The sequence below is a fragment of the Balearica regulorum genome, chromosome 9, assembly GCF_011004875.1.
Source record: "Balearica regulorum gibbericeps isolate bBalReg1 chromosome 9, bBalReg1.pri, whole genome shotgun sequence".
Taxonomy (NCBI): domain Eukaryota; kingdom Metazoa; phylum Chordata; class Aves; order Gruiformes; family Gruidae; genus Balearica; species Balearica regulorum.
Window position 1 is genome coordinate 18,077,645 of NC_046192.1, and position 15,561 is coordinate 18,093,205.

At 43.1% G+C, this 15,561-nt stretch overlaps 1 protein-coding gene across 1 annotated transcript in view; it reads left to right on the plus strand.

Moving 5' to 3' along the window:
* The window catches only part of DIS3L2 (DIS3 like 3'-5' exoribonuclease 2), a 193,176-nt gene that overhangs the window by 7,727 nt on the left and 169,888 nt on the right, over positions 1–15,561 (plus strand). The window contains 2 exon segments of the mRNA XM_075761378.1: positions 11,327–11,485; positions 11,786–11,928. Coding sequence (XP_075617493.1) covers positions 11,327–11,485; positions 11,786–11,928 — 302 coding nt within the window.

Below are 15,561 nucleotides of genomic sequence, written 5' to 3' on the forward strand. Positions count from 1 at the left end.
TCTCCCTATCTGGCCAGTGATCTAGTAAAGGCCACAGAATCAGCTCAATAAATGGAGAATGTTGGTTGCTGTGGAAATCGTTAAAACATAGCTAATCTTGTCAGGTCCAATGTAATGTTCCTTAGATGACGTTAATCGTAGTAATAAGATATGGGAGAGGAGGGAAAACTGGATTTGCTGTATAGCCCCATCTGAGAAACACATGAAAAATAGAATGCTCCTTTCTCAAATGGTTTAGCAACGTCATCGCAAACATAAATTTCTCTCTTGCTTTTGATAGAAAAAAATGTTGCGTTCCTGAATCTTGTGCAACTAATTTTTTTGGCTAACATCAGCTATAGTATGTGAGTTAATATCTGATGTATCCTCTCTTGGGGAGATGAGATCCTGCCCTTGGAAGGACTGTGGTTTTTGTATGTGATCTAATAACTGTCTTCCATGCCCTTTACTAGAGTCCTGAGCACACCAGGCTGCAGTGGGACTAAGTTCTGCAGCAGGAACCTTGATTTGGCAGCAAAGCTCTAATCTCCATGAAGTAGCTTCCTTCACCTACTAGGGCTCATGTGAAAATGCTCATCAGTGGTAACACTTGTTGCTGTTAACCTTTGTTGTTGTTGTTTGTGTTTAAACTATGTTTTCCCTTCTCTTTAGCTCCAATCTCTGAAGTTAGGCCCTTGTTACGTAGCTCGGGTAACTATGCCTGTTAGTTTTGTGGTCCTAGGAAAATAATTGAATTAATTTTTAATTAGTTTTCAATCTTTTCTTTGATGTGACTTGTCAATTCATGCAACAAAGGTCCTGTTGAGCCCCCTCAGTGTCAGTTTCTTATGAGATTAGGAGTTTGATGATAAAGGTGTGAGTATGAATGCGAGTGTGTTAGCATAGTAAAATCACAGCATGCGTGTAATGGTTTAAAAGCTGTTGAGCTGAACGAACTAAATGCAGCAATAAATTGAGAATTGTTACCAACAGGTGTGTCTGGTTCCTGCAGTGTCATGTTATGACCCTGTGCTGTTTAATACTTTCGTCAGTCGTCAGGAAGAAAACAGACAAGTAGGATTGAAAGTTTTTTTTTGATGACTTTGAGACCGCAGGGAGTATTGAATAATGGGGGCAGTTACTGGCAGCCGTTTGGATCACTTGGTGGACTGGGAGCAGGCACAACAAAATCCATTTATCGGGCCAGCGTAGAGCCATACTAGCAGTGCGAGGAACCCAGTGTGGGAAGCAACAGCTTGGAAAAAAGTTTTGCGCTTTTGATGGATTAATCAGCTGAACATCCCCCTCCTGTGAAATGTGGCCAAAAGGGTAATGTATGAGCATGGGAATTGGAAGATGGAGTATGGACTGCGTGTGTCTGGCACGGCAGCAGCAGCAGCTTCTGGAGTATTGTATCCTGTGGTGATGCCCTCTGTTCGGGGCGGATGGTGATGAATTGATGAATACACAGAGGACAGCCAGAAGGAAGATTAAAATGCTGGGATCATGAGTGAATGATTTGAGGAACCCTGCTTTACTTATCAAAGAGATGCATGGGGGAAGGGAGCTTTCAGTAAATTGCCTACATGGGGAACAGATGTTCAATAATAGGCTACTCAGTTGAGCAGATTATGATATAAGACATTTGAGGCTAAACAAATCCAGGCTTGAAATACAGCATGATTTAGCAGTGAGGGTAAATGACCGTTGGAACAGTTTTACCAAGGTTTGTGGTATGTAGACTGTTACTGGCATGTTTAAAAGCCCTGATAACAAATTCTACCCCCCCAAATATGCTGCAGTTCATACAGGAAATAATTTGAAAATGCCCTCTGTCCTCTGCTGTCCATGAGGTCAGCCAGCCTGCACAACCCAGTCAGCTCTGGCCTGTTGTTCAGGTACTCTCTAAAGTGTCTCCTTTGCTGCAGGTACCCAGGTAGGTGGGACAGATGCTTTGCAGCTGGCTTCAGTGCCTAATTGTGATTGCTCTCCAGGCCATAGCTGCTGCAGGGCTTTCACTGCTGCCTGGTGCTCCAGCCTCCGCTACTGCCTCCCCTGTCCTATGTGGTGGTGTCCATCTCTTGCTCTCCCACCTCAAGCCCCCTGCTAACTAGTTCCATGAAATGCTATGGGCTGCATGTCCCTAACTCCCTCTTGTGGGGAAATCTGAGCTACAGAGAGTCAAAATTTGGCTGGGATAGGATGGAAAACAAAATGTTGGGATCTGTTGCATAAAATAATGTCTTCTGTAACAAAAATAAAAAATTTCCAGGGTGCTGAAGGAAAATGTCAACACTAGCAGCTGCAGCCCACAGATGTATGGGGCAGGTCATGCCTTGGAGAATATTTCAGGCTCTCTACAGATACAAGCCTGCAGCAATAATGCGTTTTTCTTTAGTTTGTATGGTTTTAGGCATTTTTCCCCCATAGTACTAAGGGTTATGAATTATGTACCTACTACACTGAATGGGCAGTATGGGGAATGGTTCATCAGCAAGTTGTCTTATTCTGCAGCACGTTTGGTAACCTCGGGATATGTACGAATCTGAAAGCAGTTCTTTCATTTCTTCAGCTGTTAATGTCTTCTAGTACGTTAGCACCTCCTGTCACGTATTTTGCCTTTCAAAGCCTCTTGACTTCCTCTGATCTTTGAGCAACTTGCTTCCCTCAAACTACTGAAGCCCAGAGAAATCAAAGAGAGAACTTCTGCAATATTATGTTTTTAAAAATGTTTTCTTGAAGTCTCAAAGAAGCCTTTTTGCAGCATAGTTGCTGGATAAAACAAAGAGAGAAAGGTGTCGTGGAAGATGGTTTGGGAGGATGGAAGGACAAGGGGGCAGTGGAAGCAGCCCTGACCCACATCCCGAGACAGGAGTGGAAGCCTGGAGGAGCGCAGTCATCAGGCGGAGTAGGTGGTTAGGAGGTCAGGAGCAGGGTGGAGCAGGTTCACAGAGAGTCCTGAAAACCAGAAGAGCTGTATCCCCTCCCTGACAACGCCGCTGTGCTGCTGCACGCAGCTGGAGCACAGTAACTATTTTGATAAACTTTTAGTCTATTGCTACTAAATGAGTTTCGTCACCAACCCTTAGTTCAGAGCCTGGAATGGTATCTTTGGCTCTTGTGCTCATGTAGTATTCCTACAACACAAACCCTGCTGAGGAGTTGAATAAAACTGCAATTACTGTCTGAGTTAGTGAAGTCAAAATCCTGTAAGCATCAAGATGCTTGGAAGTGTTTTGGAAGAGGAATCGTGGTGTTGTGGGCACATGATCTGGGCGGTCAGGAGCGGTTTCCACAGTATTGTTTTCCGCAGCAGAAAGAATCCATTGTACATTTTTCTTCATTTCAGTTTTTCAAAGCATAGGTGCTTTCAGAAAGCCAACGTCAGCAAGAACATTTTCATTTTCCCTAGTTCCATATTGCAATTTAGGGGCATGCAGCACAAGAGTTTTAAATAAGCATGTGCAGCTTAAAGCAGAAGAGCAGTGGCAACATGTGCTTCCCACCATGTACGTGCTTCCCACCTCATTTTCATGGGTGTGGAAATGAGCATCTGCCTCTGCTCCTGACTTTCCTGAGTATCCATGGACATGCTACTTCACTTTTTTGCTACCTCCATCTCTAAATAGGAATGTTTCTTCCTCGACAGCTCATTGTAGGAATGCTCAATGTCTGAATCTTTTACAACCAGCTACAGTGGCATGGTCACCTCCAAAAGCAGCTCATGGCTCTATGAATTCCCTCACAAACCATGACAGCCTCTATTTCCCCATCCAGGAGTCACCGACTGGGGGGCAGGCTGCCTTTTTGCCAGCGGCTTGTCCCCCATGTGGCAAAGATTCCCTTTGTGCTTTTTTTTCTTGGACGTTCAACTCTTCTGTGCAGATTTTGGCAGGCTTTCTGCCAAAAATGTTTAGAGAATCACCTTCTTCAAGAGGCAGGGCAAGAGAGCTCACCAGATTTGTTTCTAGGTTCCCAGATGGCTCACAGCCGGACTGTGTCCTGGTGCACGAACACAGTCGTGCTGGTAGGTGAGCTACTGGCTGGCACGGGCGGAGGAGCTGTGTTACGTTGTACAGGGCTGCTGGTAACCAGTTGGTCTGTTGCTAGAAGGACCGGTTGCTTTGAATCACTCCTGAAGTCACGTTTAAGAGCTGTGCGGACAGGGCTTCACTTTAAGAGCTGTCTTCTCATTTTATTTTGATTTGTCTTGACGGTGGAAAGTTACAGCTCAGATTTACACCGTGGCTGGGCCCTGGTGGCCCATCATAATGGGTCAATTAGTGGAGACTGGTGGGCAGGGGAGCTAGTTCTGGCAGCTGGATTTCAATACATCATCCACTCAGTTCAGGATATTTGCATAGAATTTACATTTTGGCTGAGCCCATGCATGTAAATGTAGGTCTGCATTGTTTCTCTTCTTTGAATGACTGTTTAATTAACTTTAAACTTAATTATGCAATCTGCCATCTGCCAAAATCCCTACAGTGCTGTCATATAACCGTCCTTTTCCACTTCCGCCAGGATGCTCCCTTTCCCGGAAGTTTGCCCTACTTTGCAATCATGAAGACAATTCCCAATCATTCACATCCTTGGTTATTTTTGAGGAGGACTCACAGCAACGTTGTGGGAACTCCCCTTAGCCCTGTGGTCGGGTTTGGACTGAGCTCAGGAGTGTGCTGCAGAACCTCCAGTTTAGGATTCTTTGAGTTTGCATTTCACCAGAGAAGGAGGATTTTTTTTTTTTATTTGCCCGTGATAAGGAGAATGTGCTCTTAGACTTTCTCTTAGACCCCAGATTGAACATCTGAAATACTGCCTACCAGGTTTATCTCCTGAAAGTCTCTTTGCTGCAATGAAACCTCGCTGAACTGATAACCTATCTCAAAGTCTTGCCTTTCCACTCCCACATCTCTAATGAATTCTTTCCTGTGACATCCTCATTTCTCTGTATTGCTTTGTCTTTAATCTTGAGCCATCTACTTTATTTAACCTCTTTGCTTCAAGATACTGTAAAATGCATGGAGGTGGTTCTGTTCCAAGGCTATCGGGGAGCTTGGAACTCATTTAATTCCTGTTGCGCAGTGTTGAAGCACAGCTGTTCCTAGCACAGGCTGGAGCGGAGCTAAGCTCACGGGGAGCGTGGTGGATGGGGTTTGGTCCTGTTTGTGTTATTGGGGCTCTAACACAGAGTTTTGCTTGAGGTATCTTTCAAGAGTGTCTTTTTTTTCTTCCTAGTACAGAACTCTTTCCCTGAGCAGCTATACCAACATCTGTCTTTGTGTTTTTCCTTTTAAAATGAAATAGAACAAAAAAGTACTTGGCTATTACCATTAGTTAGATATTTAATCTCTTAAATCTGCAAAAATATTTTGCAAAACATAAATAGCTAGTTACTTCTGGCCTGTCTGTGACCAGTGTTTTTGTTGACATAACTTGTGTTTGAGATCACTTCAATGGTGTTTGTTGGTTTTGCCTGTTGTTTTTGCCTGTGTGTGGTAATTTGATCCCAGATATTGTAGTAGTCACTTAAGTGCTTGGAGTTTTTGAGTTAGTCACTCAAATAATTGGCAGATACTGGATGTCGCTAGTGCGTTAGAAATTAGAAACAACCTGACAAACATATTTTGGCTTTTAAAATTTGAGAGGAAATTATTTTAGAGGCTTCTTTGAACAGCAGAAAATATCAAATAGCTTTTAAATTGCCTGTTTAAGCATATGAAAGGCGAAGACATGGGGATCCTATCAAAACCTCCCTGATGTTAATGTGGTTTGTACTGGCAAAGCATGCTTTTGCTAGTAGAGTTTATTTGACTTTGGGGAATGAACTGAATAGTTGCCTGGTACAGGAGTGTCAATACCAGGTCTGTGCCTGTCCAGAGCTACCAGCCAGGAACTGCGTCCCCCCCAGCTCATCAAAGCTGGCAGAGGTGGATTCACCGGAGTACCTCGGACGGGTTGTTCAGGGGCTCTGTAGGAACTGGGATTTTTTGAGTCCCAGACGTCTTTGCAAATCGAGGCAGAGTTTCTGTTGGTTGAACTCTTTTATTGAGACTATGAATACACTCTGTTACACATCGGCATCTGTAGTGGCTCATAAAGTTGCAGATGGGACTTCTTAGCAGGTTGTGGAGAGTATTTGTTTGCTAGAAGACCACTTTTGATGGTTTCTAAGATTTGCTTTGCCAACTCTGCCAGGAGCCAAGGATCAACTTGAACTTGCATGTCTGTAAGGTGATGCATTGGGTTGTCACACGGTTGGACTCCTGAATTCTCTAGTAAGGATAAGCAGGAACACGCTTTACTTAGCTTTCTTGCCATGCTTAACCTAGTCTGACTTAAATGGGAGTGTAGAACGAAGCAGGGACTGACATCAGAGTAGTTCTCGTTGCCTTTAGTCGGTTAATTCCTGCTTTTGGAGGTAGGGCAGTGTTGGGTGACCCTTCATTTGGTAGCTGCCATGCCTTCTAGCTCATGGGTGTGTCCTTAGTGTTTTATGAAGTGCATAGCTGGGTTGTCTTGAAGAATTAAATGCCAGGGAATCTCTTGGAAGATTTGAAGGAAATTGGTTTAAGTCATTGAAATTTGTCAGCAATAAAGTGAAACATTGTAGAAATATGGACAAATATTTAGTAACCATGTGTTGAGAGTGTCTCATTAACTGATAACAAATTGTTCTGTTGCATGTTATCTGTTCTGGGGATATGCTTCTGTTTCTTCTCATGCTTATACTAACTGTAAAGCAGGACGATTTGAAAGATTCCTTTGCATATCTAGATCACGATCTAATGCTGGGAAGCAATGGAATATCTTCTTAGCAACAGCAGAGTTAGTGGAAGTGTTGATGCTCAGTCATGGGCTGATAAAGGTAAGTAGTAGATGGAAATATTTTGTGTTGGAAAAGTTTGTAACAATATTGTTCCATCCAACACTTCCAACATAATTTTGTTTTTAAACATAGAAGGAACCATTATGTGTTGAGATAGCTGTCAGCAGGGTGAGAGTCCTAAACCTGTAGAGGTGTTACCAGCACAATTGTTAGCTTTCACAGTCCTGCCCACCCTGGGGAGCTGGGTTAAACATAAATAATGTAGATGGTAACAAGGCTGGAAGTTTAGTTAGAGGTAAAAATGTCTAGTGGTAAGGTAGATGACCTTTGACAGGAAAGGGGAAAGCTATACCAAGATGTCCATATCTTGAAATTCACTTAGATCTCTCGCGTAAAACTAGTTCTTGCTGGATCCTAGATGGGAGGTATGCAAGAAGTCATGGATGCGCTGGTGAAAATTCAGTGAGGAATACTCTTCTTCTGTGCTGGTAGTAATCAAATAGCTTGTCAGGTGTTAGAGGGCAGTGGTAAATGTTTTATTTTTGGTAAATAAAATTGAGGGTCTTGGTTCTTTTTTGTGTAAAGCAATATGCAAATTTTAATATAAAATTAAAGACTTTCTGGCCTTGCTCGCTTCATGTTTAGCTAAACATTTTAGTTGATTTAGTTGACCATCTAGTTGATCAACTGACTAATAGATGTAAATTTAATAAAATGCAATACTTTTCAAAACCTAGAGTGATTTTGTATAAATTATGTCAAAATAAGGCGATTTAAAACATCTAGCCTCCTCTTCTACTGTAAGCCAGATCCATTATTCTGGGAAGCTGCCTGCCTGCATTTTTTTTATTCCAAAATAAGAAAAAATTAATAGATGCTTAGGTTTAAAGACCAAAATGTGCCATTGCGTGATGTCATTGTTGTTGTGATGGAGATGAAGCGTGATGGTTTGGGTTCTAGATTGAGCTCCAGCACTGTGCTTCCAGCGGAGCTCAACCAGCCACTGCTGCCTGCCCGTGGGATGCTGGACTGGGCTCCTGGGTTGGAGCCAGTCCCCAGCTTCATCCTTTCCACTGCTTTTCCTGGTACCCCAGTTGGGAATAAAAGTGAGTTGCTGATTGTGGACTGCTCTGAAAGCCCTCAAATGCCACCTGTATTTCTTTTCATGCCTGTCTGGCTGTGAAGATGGGAGTTGTGTGTTTCTACTTCCCACACATGTTTTCCCTTGGCTAGTTGAGGCAGCTCTGGGTGTGGAATTGCTGGTCCTGTTTAGGTGTCCGTCTGTCACCTTTGTAGACAGCCTCCTTGATACAGCAGTTAGGGTTGTTTCAACCTGTCTCCCTGCAGAGGACTTCAGGTAATGAACAGTCAACCACCTTTCCTCAAATTGTTACTCCTGTATTGCTTTCTACTGGAAATGGCAGAACATCTAGAAATCCTAGGGCAAGCGGTGGCTGCATCCACGGAGGGCAGCTGTACGTCATCTGTGCAGCCAGATAAACATACCTGAACATGTTGCATTTGCTGTGTGTTGCCAAGACAGGTGTTCCTTGCATTAGAATTGCTCGACATTCAAGCTTGAGTGGTTCTGCGCGTGCATAGTTTGGGGCATTGTGATTGATTCAACCCTCCTGTTAGGAGATATCAACCACCCTCCGCTTCCAGTCACTGCGCTTTAGTCTCCCTTCTACTAAAGTTGTTTTTAATTTTTATTGCTATTTATTTACTTACTAATTTAGTCATTGATTATTATAATGCCTAGAATGTGTTATTACTTTATGTGACATCTTACCCTAGGAGATTGTGTTGTGTCTTATAAATCACACAACTGTAACACCACTGAAAAAGTAAAACTTCTGACACAGCTGGAGCTGGAATTACTAAGTTAGTGATAGCAGTTATTTCAGAAAGGATAGTCTCAATATATCATACGCTGTCTATAGCATTGTCATGTTACAGTTTGCTTTGTGGACTGATGTCTATTTATCCATCAGAATATTAATACCGGGCAGCAGGGACAGCAGGAAAGCCCATCATGAGGCTATTTCTAACTTCCAGTTTTAGGGGACAGGTGCATTACAGAAGCAAATACTGAATCTAGTTCAAACAGACAAGCTCCCTTTCTTTTAAAAGGAGAAATACAAGAAATTAGGGTCATGCAGAATTCGATGTGTTCCAGTTGAATGCTAATTGTGACAGTTGTCTGTGGCTTTTAACAGGGGTGGTTTTGTTTAGCTGTAAACATCACGGTCAAATACTTACCTAAAGTGGCTGTGTGTAAACTGGCTTGCACACCAGCTGTGTGGAAGCAGAGTTTGTTTGCTTGAGTAAATTTTTTTTTCTTTGAGTTTGTGTCCGAGTCTGAGCAGATGAAAAATCCCTCTGGAGAGCAAGCCAAAATCTTAAGTGTTGAAAATACGCAAGTGCCTTTCTGTGTGTCTACCTTTCAGCACAAAAAGGTGCTTTTCCACCCTTTGCTGTTGCTGTGCATTATTTTTGGCAGTAGTAGCCCCAAACTTTCTGAACCGATGGCCATGGCAAGTGTCGAGGAAGCTCTGTTCTGCAGTGGCTAATTCCAGCTCTCAGCGTACTTCCCAACTCGCAAGACATTTTTTCCTCATTTTTCCCTTGCATTTTAATTTTCCGCTGTTTTTTTCAGCTCCTTCTTAATTACATGTTAAGATTTAGCCTCCTTTTTATCCCAAGTTCTTTAATTCATAGTAGTATTTTCTGTGACTTGCTGTCATAGAAAAAAGGGCTTTAGAGGACCTTACGAGCTCGTGTAATCCATTTCACTACCTCAAGGAAAAAACTACTCTTTTTAGACCAAATCTGGCAGCCTGAAGTCTCACCTATTTTTAAGAACCTCCAACGAAGCAGATTGTGTGACCTCTTTGGGTGATCAGTCTAGCACCTTGCTTTTTTAATACTGTTCCTAAGATCCTGCCTGTTGCAGTTTAAGTCAGATTCCTTCACCAAAATGTCTCTGAAAACCCTCTCCAGAGCAAACCGTGTTGCCAATTCAGAAGCTGTTCTGCCCAGATCTCTCTAGTCCATGCTTTTTGTTTCGCTGTCTGTTTTCGAGATTAACCTCTTGACCCTTAGGGCATTTGCAAATCAGTTAATTTTAGTTCTGTCTCATCGTGTGATCCATACAGGTAGTATTGCCTTGTTTGCATCGGTTGAGACCTAAATTTGCGGCTGCGCTCTTGCTGTGTTACAACCGCAACCTGCCGCGGACAGTCTCCTCCCTGAAAGCATGCGCAGTCTGAAAAGCTTGGTCTTGTAGAAAAAGGCTGAGCTACGTTGTCCTTATCATCCCTGAACACAGTGGCCCCCTCTTCATTTCAGCATTCTCTTTGGAGACACTGCTGTGGCATTTAATCTCTTCCTGGGCTGGTCTGAGCTGGCACCTTGAGTTGTCCCTTTGCCTGTTTTGGTGTCTACTCTCCTGAATTAGGAGGATCCCTCTCTCCTCTTGCTGATTTGCCATTATATATGGAAGTTGCTTTTTGTCTGTGACTGGGTAAAGTAGCAGTTTTCTCTTGTACCATATTTTTAAAGATCTCTGCTTAAGTACGGCTTTTTAAACGTGGTTTTTTTTTTTTTTTCCTCGCTGCTTTGGTTTAATTCTATGAAGCAATCTGCGATTTCGTTTGTGAAGGATACTATACGTAAAAAAAATTTGCCTTGTAACTTGGATAGCCCCATAGCAAATAAGTTGGCATTGCACATTTTCTGACTTGCAGGTACAAGCTTGGACCCAGGGAGCGTAGCCAGGAGGGGCTGGAAGGCAAAGCTGTGATGACATGTTCAGTATCCAGGTGGAGGGCCAAGAGGGCAGCTGCGTGGTGCTGGGTTGCATTCCAATGTGCTGATCCGTGGAACAGCGTTGGCATACGCTTTGGAAGCTGCTGCTTGCTCTCCTGGCTGTAGGGAAGGGGCTGAGGTGATGGCAGGGAAGGAAGGGGTGAGTCTTTGCAGAATATTTTTGTATGATCGTGGCCTATTCTGAGCAGGCTGGATGCATTTCTTTGTGGTGTCGTTGTGTACCATGCTGTCTCTGGTAGCACAAAAGTTAATTACTCCAGGGTGGGTTGTTGAGATTTTTTTTTTTTTCTCCTTTATTCCTGAGCTACTTAAGTTGTAGGGAAGTTATGTTTTCTCACTATTTGGGGGCTTAATGGGGTGGAGGTAGGGCTTTGGAAACAGTTTAACAATTTCACATTTTATGTGCTGTAATGAATTTCCCAGGATTTTGGACAGGTTGTATCCAACTTTAGTATCGTAATTTCCAGAGTTTTATTTATGCTAAAATAAGTTAGTGGTGGGTTAAGAGGCACAAAGAGCCAACAGATTACCAAATGAACTAACGAAGACATCGTTTCTTTTGGATTAAGAGCTCACAGTTGTGACTTGTACTGAAGTACTGCAGACCATGAGTTTCATCAGGACCGCAAGCTGGCAATGGGGTTCCTCTTCCCTCCACTGTTATTTCAAACCTGTGTTTGATTTCAGGTGCAGAAAAGAGAGGGTTTGCAAGGACCAGAAACAACTCTGAATCTGCAAGAACTCCCCAGAACTTCGATAGGAAGAGGCAACTCTCTGAATCGCAGACAGAAACAATGAACAATTCAGACAGCAGAATAAATCCTAGACAACTGGGAACTCCCAGAGGTATTAAAGCAGAGTGCATACACGCTTCAGGAATAAGCTGCCTTGAAGCATGTGCTCAGCACTATGAAAAGATGGGCTTGTTTGAATGCTCTTAACTCTAAAATGAGCTGTAAAAAACTGTCGATTATTTGTAAACTAATATAATTCCAGGCTTTTTGGTTCTCTGAAGTCGGATGCCTGTATTTCTAAGCAAACTGTTCTCAGAAGTTCAACTTTCAATACAAAGCCTCGGTACAACTGCTGTTAAGATACATAGACAGTTTGGTGGGCAAGGTAACACTTACGAATTTTTGTTTGCAGGAGGATCCTATACTGCTGTCCCAACATCAGGTGATAGAAAGAATCGAAATAAACCCACTCGAGGGAGGAAGAAGAGTATATTTGAAGCCTACATGTCAAAAGAAGATGTTTCAGCAGGACTGAAAAGGGGAGAGCTAATTCAGGTGCCTGGAACATACAAAGTCTGTGATCTTGTGATAAGTCTGTGGAAATCACAGGCAGTTGTTGGAAATGCATGTCAGTTGGTTGCATGAAAAGGAATTGGTGTACCACTTGTAGATGTTAGAGGAAGATTTTTTTTCCCTTTCTCAGGAGGTTCTAGAAGTGGAATTAAATGTTTTAAGTTCAGCTGAAGTATTGTTTTTGGTTTGCATGTTCTGTAAAACTCCTGATCCACAGACATGATGAATTGCAGAGTTCTGGTTGGATGGTCTGCTATCCATGATAGTCATTATTGTGGAGACACTTGCTTTTACAAATGATGCTCAAAACCACAGCAGGTGCTGCAGCCTCTGTCAGTGTGAGTAAAAATGAATGCCCTTAACAAGATACTTCTTGCTGAAATTCCTCACAAAGACATTCATTAGGCCTCTGTAACGCAGTGCAGATGCCTCAGCTTCCAGATCTACTCTTCTTTTTTTTTTTCAGTCTATCAACTCTTCCCAGAATTCTCCCTCCCACAAAAAAAAGGGAGAGCGATGATGCGGGTAATGCTGTGGTCTCTAGGGTCTCATATGGCTTTGCCTACCAGGGCATTGCAATAACGTGTTATAAACTATGATGCAACTGGTTAAATTAATATCAAATGGCCAGGCAGTGGTGCTGGACCCTTGATTTACTTGCAGAATTTTCTTTGCACTCCCCTAAGATCACAGGGTTGACCCAGCCACTGATGCCAGTGTGTGGTTTACTGAAGTAAGGTACAGATCGCAGATGTAGCTGAAGAGCCCATCAAGATACTGAAAATCGTTTCCATCTCTGTGTATCGTTATTTGCCTTGAACAGCTAGCAATAAGCTTGTTCTCATTTTACAGACGCTAAAGATCAAAGATCGGACTTTGTGCTTCCATTTGGAGCAGCAAAACTGCAGCCATAATTAGGCAACAATTCTCTGAATATCTAGCAAAATGTGGGGGTGGACCTGCCATTTGTGTGGGTAGCTGGATCTCAGAAGAAATTTTGTGTAAAAGCAGGCAGAGCTGAGGTTCACTGAGGATTACAAGAGGATGTTGTCCTAGAACCACTGTTGTAGTACTATCCTCAGCACGGTGTAATGTTCTTCAGGACGCACCCGGCGTCCCAGTGAGATCAGACTGGCTGGGGAAAAAATGTAGGTGGATGTCAGTGAGGGTGTGATGGACACTCGTGCTGAGGTGTCATTTACCCAAACACACACTGGTGTATTGCTGTTTAATTAGTGTTGTAATGCTGGTGAGATTGTTATGCTTATTTTCATCAATACAATTAGTGATCTTGCTTTTTGTCTGATTTCTTGTTATACTAGTATATAGTAATTCTTGTAATAGTAATTCTTGTATAATAATATAGTGGCATAATTTCTGGAGGAGTGATGAGGATGTTGCATATAAGACTGCCTGATTCTCTCCTGAAGACAAATCTGATCAGCTCTTAGCTTTCAGAAAAATGATACTGTGGCTGATAATCAGGCTGGTTCACTGGACTACCCAGACCATAGGCCAGGGCCCTTTTTAAAACCATCATAGATGTCTACACTGGGAAGTAAATGGTGAGGGAAGAAATGAGAGCCTTGAGCTGTGACTTCCCCCCGACGGCTGCAGTGGCATATGGCAGCAACTAAAGCTTCTGCCTTACCTTCAGGAGTGGTTTTGGCACCCGTTGTCAGTAACGCAGCCTGATAGCATTGTGTGTAGACTGCCTATGAGGTCGAGTGCAGCTGCAGATGAGGCACCATCAGACTATGACTACTACCTGAGAATCCCATTGAAATGCTGAGTCCCGGAGGACCTGTGATTGCATGCTCTCTGGCAAAAGAATCTCTAATTCTTGTAAATGCGTAGTGTCTACTCCAGGTCATGTGCTGTGTAACTGGAAGAGTCATATGTGCTTTCTTAGGCTGTATCTGTTTTCCTTTCATCCAGTTCCACATCTCGGGGAAGTGGAAGGCTGTAGAAGCTGGATTTAATAATTTAGGGCTGTCAGGTCATGGGCATCCCAGCTCAGTATCTCTCATCATCTGCTCATTCATCTTTCTGGCCTAAACCAGGATAGGTGAGATCCTGAAAAGAGCTTTAGTGAATGAAGAAATATTCAGCACTGCTCTGTGCAATGGCAAGAGACATAGTGAACAAATACCTGTTGTGTTAATCACCAAAAGCATGGCATTGGTCTGGCATAGTAACCTGCAAAAATGCTCCACAGGAGCCTGCAGAAGAGGAGAATGAACCTGCTAGTCTGAATCTGATGGTCCTGAGCAAACTTCAGTGCTATCCAGACAGAAGCACGACTCTGAGCAGGGGGTATCCCCTGGAGCATCCTGGAAGCACTGGATCTACATTTATTTGAGTGAGAACTGAGAGAACTGTTAGGGACCCTACTGTGAACTCTGAGTGTGGTGCTGGACCCTGCAGTGGAACTACACAACTAAATGCTCCTGGAAGCCAAACCCACGGAAACTACCAGCAGCCATGAAGATCACTCAGATAAAATATGAACACCATGAAGACTAAGCAGTCCTAGATCAGGAAGAACAAAAGTGTTATCTTTATGGGTGCTGACGTCTGTCAATAATACTAGTCTTAATGGCTTCTGGTACTGTATCTGACATAGCTCAGTTGTTGATAAGTAGCATGGAGAAGTATACCCTGTGGGATTCCTGGACTCATTTAATCATGGGATGTATATGGAAATGTCCTTCCACAAGAAAGAGGATCTGAGCTCAGATGCTTAAGAGTGCGTAGACTTCCTGTTTCTCTGCCTCTAAAACTGCCTGCAGTGAGCAAACACCAAGCGTATCAGGTTGGTTGAAATCACGTCGGCCGGTCTGAAGGCAAACAAGATTAAGTTCTGCATAGATATGTAAGCGGATGGTGTTGGCTATACACAACAGATGAAGTCAGGTTATGTATTAAGGACCATTGACCCAAAGGACCATAATCATCCTGTGAAGCGCCAGCCAGAAATTCATGTCTGCTCCACGCCTCCAGTGTCTCCCAGACCCTCCCTGCAGGGCTGCTGGGGTCAGGCGGAGGGAGAATGCGCAGCATGCGGAGATGCAGAGACTGCTTCACTGTTAAGAGGGTGTTTTTCCTTGGAAGGCTGTTCCTTTGTGGGTATGAAGGCTGGGGTTTCCCTGGTTTTCATGGATTGTTTTTTCAAAGGTGGCCTTAGTAGCAAGCCTTGAACCCTGGCCTTTTTTGGTGTTTCATACATACAAACCTATCTAGGCATATGTGTTATGATAGCTGTTATAAACCGCTTGATATGAGATGCTTGAAGTTTAGTCTGAGCGTTGCCTGCCCTGGTTCTAGCAGAGCAGCTTGAGAAATCACGACCCTTTTGTATCTTGCTGGGGAAGCTCAATAAGGTTAGAAACGTTTTTGGCAAGTTTGTGTGAAGCTGACTTGAGTCATCAGAAAGTGTTTTAGAAACCTTCCTGCAAACCATTCTCTTCCCTTTCAAAACAAAGGCCCTACTGACATAAAAACACTGATAAATATAGCAGCTATTATTTGCAAGCTATTGTAAAATAATACAACATTAGTGTGACATCATGAGACTCGGCAGCCAGATCCTCACCCCCTAATACACATATGAGA